Consider the following 11,883-nt stretch of genomic DNA (forward strand, 5'->3'; position numbering starts at 1 on the left):
GTTGTAAACAAAGTAATGATGCTATTTGTTGCTACTTATATTGCATCTTTGATTTGTTGTTCTATGTTTATTGATTGGTTTTCTGGAAATATTGTTTGTGTGGCGTTTGTCGTTACTTCAGTGATGCTGTAATCCTGGAAAGAGCCAAGTTGTCTGGATAGGTTCACTTCCTCTTCTATTGAGATGCTGGTGTACTTTTCTGTTGAGGTGTGCTTTTTGGTCTTCGAAAATAGATACAGCTTCCCTTCTGTGACCCGTCTATTTGCAGGTTGCGCAAAATCTATTGTCCACTAGTCTGTAACAGTGTAGCAATCTTCTTGGTGGGTGTTGCCACAGCGGAAGCAGACGCGTTGGCTGGAGCATCGGAATTTCAGATGCCCATACTGGTAGTAATTCCAGCAGGGCATCGGTCTTGGAAGCTGTCTAGAGTTTTCACTTAACGTTTTCTTCGGTTTCCAATCCTTGAGTTGTAAGTCTATTGATTTCCTCGACATGTTTTTGGAAGAGAGACTTAACAGCAATGCAGATCCATTATTAGTATTGATACAAATGAGGTTAGTAAATCAAATTGTCTGTTTTTGTCATGCTTCTTTAGTTGAATTAATGCTGGTTGTGGTCGCTATCCCTCGTATAACACATGTATACGTAGGTATTGTTTTCTCCTGCTTATGTGAGGTATGCTGCCGTGTTCCTTGCTGCGACATAGTATTGTTTCTTACGCTTCCTGCATCTTCTTTAGGGTGTTGTTTTCGTCCTTTTTTGTGTTGCAGTAGTGTGAAGCTGTCTTCTACTTGATCTTCTGCTTGTGGTTCTTCACATTATATGAGTGGTTGTTAACCTATTGATCGACGTGGTCTTGAGAGGGGCCGGTTGTTAGCGGTCACACATGTATGAGCTGCACCGTGTTTCTTCGTATGATATTTTGCACTTTGTCACTGGATTTCCTTCTAAATGTGTCATCTCTGCTGCGTTGAGAAACTGTTCTAGGATGACTCTTCAGGGCCAAAGTTGTCTCTCTTGTGGCTTCAGATTTGAAGTAAACACAACACTTCCCTCCTCCAATGTTGACAATAATAAATTCGTCTGCATCGATCCTCTGGCTATGCTTATTTTCTAGGCTCTCTTCTAGGTTGGTTTTTCAAATACTCATGGCGAAAAGTTCAGGTAGCGCCCGGTTATGGGATATGTATATTTATTCTGTACTTCTGCGCAAGCGTCTACTCTGACTACTCGTGCCATCTTGGGAGTACCTTTGGAACTTACTTCTTGGATGCGCTTCGCATAATGTGTTTGTGTTTTTGGAGAAGAAAGGGACATTTAACTATAGACTTAGAGAATAAATCACTAAAATCACATTATTAAAGTTGCTTTTGATTCCAAAGAGAACAGAAAACTAATCCTCCATACAAAACAAAATGAAATAAATACTCATCTCCGTTAAGTACATTGTTTTTTTTAATTCTTATTCATAAAATTAATACTTTTGCGTTCTGACTTTCCAGGAGGATAAATGGCTGTTGCTTCCGTGGATATTGGTCTGTGTCCACTACTTGACAACGAGGGTTCTGGTTATTTCTGCGCTCGTGCTCTCCTTCATTGATACCAAACAGCCTAGAATAAATTTTGTTTGCAATCTTGTTTCAGCATGTATATATTTGGGTAAGTTGTTTGCATTTGTAAGAAGCACATACAAGCATTTGTAAGTTCAGTCGTTACTTCTCAGTAAACCACACGGAGAGGAGAAGGAGCTGGCAAATAACCTGACGTCGATAACAGATAGTAGTGATAGGCAAATAAGAATATCGATAGCGTAATCGATGGTTTTGTAGGTATGTTATTCGTGGATTCATGACGTTGACGACACCTGCTTATTCCACTCTGCTACCTAATTTCCTTTCCTTCTTCTCGCACTACGATTTCTCTTTTACCGTGAAAGCACACTCATATGTGATACAACAGCCACAGTAACATTTCAGCTTTTAGCAGATAGAGTGGGAAAAGATTCTCCATTCACGCTTTTTGTTAGTATACTAAATATATACCACATTGACTTGATCCCTAGCTCACTCGGGCTCGCGCTCACTTCTCTCTACTGGACTCGCGCTCAGTTTTCCCAACTGAGCTCGCGCTCACTTGGGCTCACGCTCACTTCTCTCAACTGGGCTGGAGCTCACTCGGGCTCGCTCTCAGTAATCTTAACTGCGCTCGCGCTCACTAATCGTAACTGGGCTCGCGCTCACTGCTCTCTATTGGACTCGCGCTCACTCGCGCACGCGCTCAGTTTTTCCAACAGAACTCGCGCTCACTTTTTTCAACTAGGCTCGCGCTCACCTGTCTCACCTGGGCTCGCGCTCACTCGGGCTCGGGCTCAATTATTGAACGCGAGCCCGGTTGCGTGCGAGTGCCGAGCTCACGAGCGCCGGGCTCGCGAGTTTGGACACCTATGGTGTATGATGGTGTGAGGTTTAGTTCGCATTTTTGCCCTGGTTCAAGACATTTTGGCAGCACAATAATATACAACTGATCGAAAAGTATATGTTTCGCAATCTCTGGGGGCAGGAGAGCACTCACGGGGATCCATCGAGTCAGGACCCACCACCTCAAAAAAAAAAAAAAAAAATCGTAGTTCAACATACATGTTTATACTTTCTCAATAAAACCACACTTGTTTAACAGGAAAATGATTGATGTAACATGAAAATTTGGTCTCGCATTTCATCTGTAATCTTTCTTTTATAAAAACAATCTAGTTCTATCATTTTTTTTTTCTAAAAATATAGATGGAAGTATTTTACAATTACTTATCGTCTTTTCGGGTGCAGAATAATACCCGTTCAATATTACATAGTCGTAGTGGCTTGTAGTATTGTATCCTCTCTCCAAAAGTTTGAACCCCTCCCAACAAAAGTTTCTGGTGCGCGCCTGCCTGGGGGATGCTCTTTTCAAATAATGCCCATGATCGACCAGTTGAAAGCAACTGGCTTAAAGAAACTAGGGATGGCCACAAAGTTCCGGTTCCGGCGGCTCGGAGATCCGGTTTTCAGAGCCAGTTCCGGAACCGCTTCCGGACCTGGATCCGAAAACCCGGTTCCAGAAAAGGATCTTAGGAACCGGTTCCAGACCTGTATCTGAAAACCCGGTTCCAGAACCAGATCTTAAGAACCGGTTCCAGACCTGGATCTGAAAACCCGGTTCCAGAACCGGATCTTGGGAACCGGTTCCAGACCTGGATTCGAAGAACCGGTTCCAGACCTGGATCAGAAGAACCAGTCCCGGAACCGGATCTTCTAGAACCGGATACGTTCAGACCCGGAAACCGGTTCCACCAGGAACAAGTTCTGGTCATCCCTAAGAGAAACCCAGTTGCATCTAGACGAGAAATTTCTCATCTCGTCTCGAAATCGGGACGAATACTTTTTTTAAAATTTAAAATGAGACTAGAAACATTACAATTCTCCTCTCCTTTCCAATATGTAAAATGATTCGAGATTAGAATTTGAGTCTCATCTACAACACTAGTTTAACCAAAGCTTAGATCTCAAACACTTCAAACAGTTTTAGTGTTACATTATTAATAGTACAACAGTGATTGTACGAACACAATAAAGTACATTTATCAACGCTTAAAGATGCGCAAGTCATTACACATTGTACTCCACAAGGGCGCCGGAACCGGGGGGGCAAGGGGGCAGTTGCCCCTCCTGAAATTTTCAAAGGGGGCAAAATACTCGTTTTGCCCCCTCACTTTCAGACTGTAAAAACATCACACAACACTGATTATATGAACTAAATTTTGCTTTTTATAGTAACGTGAAAAAAAAATCTCTATTCCAGATTCATCTTTCTCTTTGAAACAAGGGACCGGGTGCTTTTTCTGCCCCCATGTTAGACAGAAAGAGTTAGGAAAAAAGAATTGAAAGTTCTCTTTATTTCCATTGGTGTACATTCTCAAAACACTGTAAATTCTTTTAAAATTGTTGTTTAAGTAATCGTAAGTCTGCAATATGAAACGAGTCGTCGAGCGAGATTTTAAAGTTTAAAAAAGATAATAGTTTAAATGCGTAACAGGACGTTTAAATATATTTTTTATAAATTTAAATTATTCTTAAAAACAGTATGCAGAGTGCAGTAAGTTTTATAGTGAAGAGGAAAAATGTATAAGGTAGGATTAATAATTCAGAACATATGAAAAATGCGAACTCTATTGTAATTCCGTTCGTTTAATCCTTTCACTACCATTTTTTCGGAGTAAGAAACATTAATATATGGCTATTTTAAGTTGTTTTCAAACGTATAAATATATATAAAAAACATTTTCCACCGTTTCGTTTTTCGACGTGGGAAGGGTGGGACATAATGTATGCCTCTGATATTTTTACGTGAGACTTTCAGTGGTATTGACATGAATGATCATCTTGTATTTTCAATTATGAAACGTATATTGTCAGAAAAACAATTGGTCGTATTTATGATTACAAATATTTTACTTTTCTGCATCCTTTTCCAAATTACAGTACATGCAACCTCTGCTTTATCACTAGCACATTGTTCCTCACTTTTATCTGTTCCATTATCACTTTCATTGTTCATGTTCACTTCCACTACTGTCTATTTGATAATAAGAATTCTATGAACCATTAGCAGGTTTCTCTTTACCAGTGGAACATCGATTCATAGCAATAAAATGTGGTAAATTACCAGGAGTCCTCTGAGAATGTATCGTGGGACACATATGTCCCAGTGCTAGTGAAAGGGTTAAGATATGAGTGCAGAAACATAACACCTGTTTCAGCTCTCCTTTTACACCAAGTTTGTAAACAAAAATAAGGAAGACAGTCACTGCTTATAATAACTAGTAGTGTTAGATATTTAGCTCGCAGTGGTCAAACAATCAGTGGACATTTAAATAGTACGGGTAATTTGATGTCAATCCTGGATGAAAGAAAAATAGATGTGCCTGTTCTCAACCAATGGATTAATCGACAGGATAACTGGCTTAGTGCTGATTGAAAGAATGAAATTTTAAAGATTATTAGACATGCAATATAGAGAGACTTGGTAGCAGAAGTTAAAGAGTCTCCATTTTATGCAATCATAGCCGACTCCACGACTGATATTTCAAAGAAAGAACAGTTGGCTCTGTGTGCGCTGTATTGACTCTGATTCATCAAACCCAACAAAATATTTATGGAAATGATCACCCCACATGACACAAAATCGGAAACAGAATTCACGATCAAAGATATTCTAACGAAACCTAACCTGAATGCAGAAAATATACGCGAACAGTGTCATGATGGTGCAACTATCATGTCAGGACGAGTGAATGGTGTGCATAAGATAACTTCGACTCAACACCCGAAAGCTGTATATATTCATTGCAATAATCATGCATCAGATCTTCCATTGCAGGAAGTAGCACGAAAATGCGAATCTTTGTGTGACGTGCGGGCCATAGTGAAAGACGTTTGAAACATCAACCTGGATTTTGCAAAACGATAGACAACGTACGCACGCCGACATTGTTCTTGAACCCTGTAAAACTATCAACGAAAGTAATCCTAAACATTTGCTGCTTGTTTGTCCTACTCGCTGGTGTGTTAGGCGAAAATCTCTAATCAGATTTCAATCTACTACAAACGAATTCAAATCACGTATTGGATGAAAAATCAGTAATACAGGTGGTCCAAATAATGATCAAAATGTAATTCTAAAAGGGTATTTGAAAAGAATGAACACATTCGGAATGATATTTTTTCTGATAGTCGGTATACGTGCTTTTGTACCTTGCGGACAACTGGCGAAAGTGCTTCAAAATTCTGAAGCTTCTGCTTTTGGAGCTAAAAGAGCAGCAGCGATTCTATCTAGAGGACACTCTGAGAAACCTACGAACGGACAGTGCATTTGAAAACATCTATAAGGAAGCAAAGGAAAATGCAGACAGACTATACTTAAAATTACCCACTTCATCATGATCAAACAGAACACCAATCAGGTTGGAGGAGACTGATAATCCTTCTATAGCAGCTACCCTAGAACCTGTATCAGATTTTTCAAAAATGTACTTCGAAATCATTGACTATTTGTTGAATGAAGTGCAGCGTCGTTTCAATCAGCCAAGCCTCAAACAACTCATAAAACTTTAGAAGATACTTTTTGAAGGAGCTATATGTGCTGGTGGGCCTCTCTCAAGAAAATATTTGAAGCAGGAATTGGAAGTTCACTCGTCGCATTTTAACCTGTATAGATCATGAGCTCAGCTCTAGTTGCTTCCACCTACTTTGATGACGACTGAGTCGCTGATGACCATCAGAATATTAAAAACTATTAGTGCTGAAACCCCAACTGTTCGCAGCCTTCTCGACCAAGTTGTTTGTCTAGGGACTTTCGTTCTCACTATGCCAGCTTCTTGAGCATTTGCGAAAGATCATTCAGTTATTTGCGTCGTCGAAAGATATATTTGAGGACGTCCATGACGCAGGAAAGATTGACTCATCTGCGTTGTTGCATATGTGTAGCGACCAGACTTAAACACCATTGCAAGAGAATTCATATCAAAGACAAGCAAAAGAAAACATACTATTGATCAATTTTGAAAAGAAATAAATGTAGAATTACGTAAGTGAAAATATTATGCGTATTATAACCAATTATTTAAATTACAAAATAGCACTTAAAATTCAATATAAACTTGAATTATTTCTTATTAATTGTGTCGTACTTTATTAGTATGAAGTGAAGTGAATATAATGAGATTAGGAAGAGAGATGAATGTAATAACAAACTGGATATACTGAAGTAAGTGTAGTAAAAAATACAAAAAACTCTGGATAATTAGTGTAATTGAATTTTCTATATAAATTTTATGGTCTTTAGTGAAAATTCCATTTTTCCATTTCTGCTATGAAGTCAAGTAGAAAAAAAAATCTTATTTTTTACTTAATTATGTAGCCTGTTTTATAATGTACAAGTTACTTTCTACTACAAAGTGCTACAGAGTTTGTAGTTCTAAATAGCAATTTCTAATATTACAGTGTACTGCAACACCAGAACTGGATTTTTAAAAATGTAATTTTAATTTCCTCTTTTCCAAGTGATTTAAGTAGCTTTAAGATTCTTTAATAGTGTCCGTGTGACCATGTCCAATACAGTTAAAAATATGTACCAGTATATGTGTGTAAAATGGTAAAATTTGTACTTACAGACAGTCATTGTGAGCAGTACAAATTTTACAATTTTATATGTTTTAAATTCTGATTTCAGTGGTTGAAAATTTCTGCACCAGACCAAAATCCAGCACACAACTGACACGGGATTAATTAATCTAAAGATGTTAACTAAGATGCCTCTAATAGATGGAAATTTCACTCTTACGAAACTGTTTACAGCTTCATTATATTATTATTATTATTATTATTATTATTATTATTATTATTATTATTATTATTATTAACCAATCAAATCAAATTATTGTTACACTACAAACATATATTCGTATTATCTTGCCTATGTTATATTCCCGTGTCTATTTTCAAGCAGTTTGCCCCCCCCCCAGGTGAAAAATACTTCCGACGCCACTGATACTCCAATAATAACTATTTATTTATTTATTTATTTATTTATTTATTTAAAGAAGAAAATTAATATATTAGATGTATCCAATATATTAAAGAATATACATAAAATACATAAACATATTAAATTATAAAGTAACAATATACAAAATATTAATGAAAATAAAATAAAAGAATAAGAAAAATAACTGTTACAGAAATTAACAAGTAAATTTTCTACTTATAAGTGCTATTACTTCTCTAAAGGAAATCGGACTTCCTAGATTCCCTTTATTAGTAGAGTTTAACGTACCCGGCATTCAGAGATGACAGGACTTCGGACTTCCAAAAGTCATGTCTATCTCCCAGTGTCGGGTAACTTAATTCAATGCACTTATTTCTATATTACGATTTGTTTGTATTTTTTATGTAAAGAATAAAAAAGATAGAAAATGGCTCACATAAGCAAATGCTTGTGTGTGAGCTTGATTCTCGTGTTTTATTTATTTTATTATCGTAACATTTGAGGTTTATCCTTACTTTTAGCTAACAATAGTTTTTTTTAACACTTTTTAATTCTTTTAACCACTGTAAAATTAACCTTTTATATGTTTTGAAATTACTTTCATCTTTGATTCGGAGTGGGAGTTCATTATAGATCTTCGGAGCTCTGTAATATGTTTGGTATTGAGTTATAGATTTACTCGTTACTCTAATTTCTAAATTTTAGTTTGTCACATTTCTGGTTATATACGTATGTTTTATTACTTCCAATTTGTTTCTGTTCTTTTTAACATATATTAATACCTTCTGCAAATATAATTTTGAAAGTGGTAATACTGAGAATTGGTCATAGAGTCTATCTAGTCTACTTTCAAGTCCCTTTTTTAAACATATTCTTACAATATTATTTTGCTGAACAATCAGAGGTTTTAAATGAGTAGGGTAAGCAGCACCCCAAATTAATATACCATATGTAAATCATTGAGATAATATATAGACCTATAGGTCTATATATAGGTCTATATTATCTCAATGATGTAAATATACTATTTACAAGAGCATAATATACAGTTCGTAATATTTTTATGCTTACAATGTTTCATAATTGAACAAATTTATATAATAATTTTCTTAGTATTGTGGCGATATGTGTAATGTGAGATGACCATTTTAGATGCTTATCAATAAATATACCTAAGTATTTTACTTTATTTTCACTAATAAGAGGACTACAGTTACATTTTTTAGTATTTTGACAATAATGCAATTTTAGTGACATGTTTTCTGGCTGTCCTGTTATAGTTGGTGAAAACGTTATATATCTGTTTTTTTCAGCATTTAACTAACTGATGATTATCAAGCCATTGTTTTACTTTCTTCATTTCTGCTTCAGTTTTTTTGAATACATCTGTCATTGTTTTACCAGTAAATATTGTTTTACCAGTAGTATGGTTTAAATATTGGTATATCACACCCTTCTAGGTGGTATATCACATTTACCCTAACGCGGCAGGATTCTGTAATTTCTAGATGAAATTAAGGGGGGGGGGGATCAAGGCATAAACTTTGTACATAAATTCACAAAATGATATGAGAAATATTTCAAGGCAAAATAAAGACGAAATGAGCAAGAATTCTTCGAGAATCGACACAAGAAAGCCTTACTTCTGGTTTTCTCGGCAAAACTGGAATTTTTTTTAAAAAAGAAATATTTTAAAGGCAAAACTTTGAAGACCATGAAAATAATGGAATTGAATTTTACACAGAATGCCATGCCGCTATTTTATATTTATCTTCTGTTAATAGAATACGATTTAAGACTCAGAGGGCTTAGATCATTCCATAACGGTTTAAGTCAACGTAACGTAAAATTGAAAGACTCCTTCAGAGAAGTAATGCTCTCGGAAGTAGGAACTAAATACACGGTTCCGATTGGTTGGCGTTATCCGTTTCTCGTCACGTAGCATACATATAGTAGAGAGAAAACGCTAGATGCTGTCGTCCCTCGTAGCCGAGCGTGCTAGTGAGCCTAGTAATGAAAGTCGATTCTGGCGTAGGTTTAAACCCGGTCCAATGAAAGTTTTTTTTTTTCATTTTTTAAAATTTTCATAATAGTAGTAGAAGTAGTAATAGTATAGTAATAGTAGTAATAGTAGTAGTAATAGTAGTAATAGTTGTAGTAATAGTAGTAGAAGTAGGTGTAGGAACGGGTTAGAAGCCCCGCAGGGCTCGTTTCGTTTCACCTTGAACCCCATGATATAAATTTAACCTCAGCTTCTTCCTTGTGACCAACTTAAAACAGCTGGTTAGGGTAGCGTGAGAAAAGAATTACTTCCGTGATTATTACTCTCCCGAATGGGATGTAAAATTGAGTTTTAGTTTGAAATAATAGAGACATAGTAGTTATAATTAATTTTTGCATATTTTGCGTTGCGTTATGCTCCGCCATATATTAATTAATGAAGAGTTAAATCCCAGACTGTTATTCACTCTGCCAATAGATTACAATATTATGAATGGATAGGCATTCTTAATGTTATGCATTGAGGTAAATAAGAGCAAATCATACATTTTTTTCGAGGGCTTATATTTGGCCTTCACTGGTTTGAAGAATACATCCAATAAATCTTTTTGGTCATCACTGGCTTTTATATGGTTTACTCCAACTTTCTTTAGTTGCTGGATAACTGTATCATATTTAATGGACATTGTACAGTCGTTAGCGAAAGTAAATACCTTCTATTTTTTCTTTCATCTACAACTTACGCATAAAAAACATAGTACCCAAATTGTTTCATTTGTTCCAAACTTGTTGATTGACCAACGAATCTGTGAAGGTATGGATTTTCGGTGGCGACTGTATACAACTCTGACTGTTAATCTTGAACACAATATTACACGTTACTCATATGTTTACATCTGCTTTCTTTGCAGTGCCAGTTGTATTTTCTTGTTACACCGTTTGCAGTTATTATCGAGTGCTTATGTTGGAAAACACGTAACAACGAAAGGACTTACCATATTATGTTGTTTTAATAAAATAAGAATAAATGACAAAATGTATTTTTATTCACTTGTGTTTTATTGTTGGTTCTGTGTTTGCAAAAAGAGTAAATCCATGGGCGGCGATTAGGGGGGCAAAGGGGGCAGTTGCCCCCCCACTTTTTTGTAGTAACCCATTAATGTATATAGTTTCATTTAGAAATGTAAAGTTTTTGTATGTATTACTGGTTCATAGAAAAAATGGTGCCATATATTTGCCGTTCCGTGAGTAGGTATTGGTTGCCTTCTAGTGGAGTAAAGAAAACTAAAGGAATTGCGTTTTAATTGCCAGAGAAAATAACCCCAAAATTAACCTATTGGAGCACAACAATTTCAGCATACTTTCACTTCTTACAAGGGCTCAATATATTAGTCAGCCGCTTTGAAACTAATTCAGAGAACATTTCGCAAAAGAAAAAAGTCTTTCACAAGTTATTTCTTAATTGCACAAAAATTGACAGTTCCTAAAATGTCTTTTCTTTCTAAAGTAAGGGGGGAAAAGCGTAATAAGAAACCACTTCTACCTTTTCCATTGTTTTGTAGTGTAATGTATGAATGAAGTGATGTGTTAGAGGTTACGAGTGTATATACAATTAAATTTAGTGAATTCAACATAATTCTAGGTTTTAGTGTTATTTTGTATAACTGGAGTATGGAATGATTCTAAGTATTGTTGTGTTTTGATGTGTTCCAAGAAAATTAAAACTGCACCTAATGGCAACGAACATGTTTCGGGAAGTTGCAAAAGCAAATATTTCTTTAAATGTAGTAGCATATCCTTGTAGTATTTACTGTCTTTCATTTTCTAAGAGTAACAACATACATTTAATAGCATGTGTGAAATTAAAAATTAAGTTGTTCATTAATCCCTGTTTCAATATGACTTTTGCAAAACAAACATCATTATTAGAGGCACGAGTTTTTCGCATTGCGCGACAAAATGAATTAAGTCAGAATTAAGTAATTTTCAGTTTCTTGACGTTTTGTGATATTCTATGTGTATTTTCATTGTTTTCTGTTGCGCGATAAAATGCGAAATTGGCAGTTTTGCGCGAAACTTCTAACAATTCGCGATATAATGCGAAATTTTAAACATACGTTTTCATTAATTTGGAAAGAGAAGACTCCAAAGTATATGATGCTTTGGGAAAGCTATTTGATCCTTCTGTAATTGCATGTGGCAGTGAACTAGACATTGTTACGTTAAGGAAGTTTTTTTAAAGCTTGGCCTTCATTTAAAAAAATGAAAGCATCTGATTATGAAGTACCGCATTTGGAGTTTTAC

At 35.7% G+C, this 11,883-nt stretch overlaps 1 protein-coding gene across 3 annotated transcripts in view; it reads left to right on the forward strand.

The window, feature by feature from the left end:
• LOC145676053 (uncharacterized) overlaps positions 1-10,625 on the forward strand; it is a 58,153-nt gene extending 47,528 nt beyond the window's left edge. For all 3 annotated transcript variants that reach the window (XM_081746912.1, XM_081746913.1, XM_081746911.1), the window contains 2 exons: positions 1,503-1,659; positions 10,491-10,625. In XM_081746912.1, coding sequence (XP_081603038.1) covers positions 1,503-1,659; positions 10,491-10,558 — 225 coding nt within the window. In that variant the 3' untranslated portion in view covers positions 10,559-10,625. The remainder of the gene's footprint in view (positions 1-1,502; positions 1,660-10,490) is intronic.
• The last annotated feature ends 1,258 nt before the right edge of the window (positions 10,626-11,883 follow it).

Source organism: Thermobia domestica, chromosome 18, assembly GCF_964235325.1.
Source record: "Thermobia domestica chromosome 18, izTheDome1.hap1.1, whole genome shotgun sequence".
Lineage (NCBI taxonomy): Eukaryota > Metazoa > Arthropoda > Insecta > Zygentoma > Lepismatidae > Thermobia > Thermobia domestica.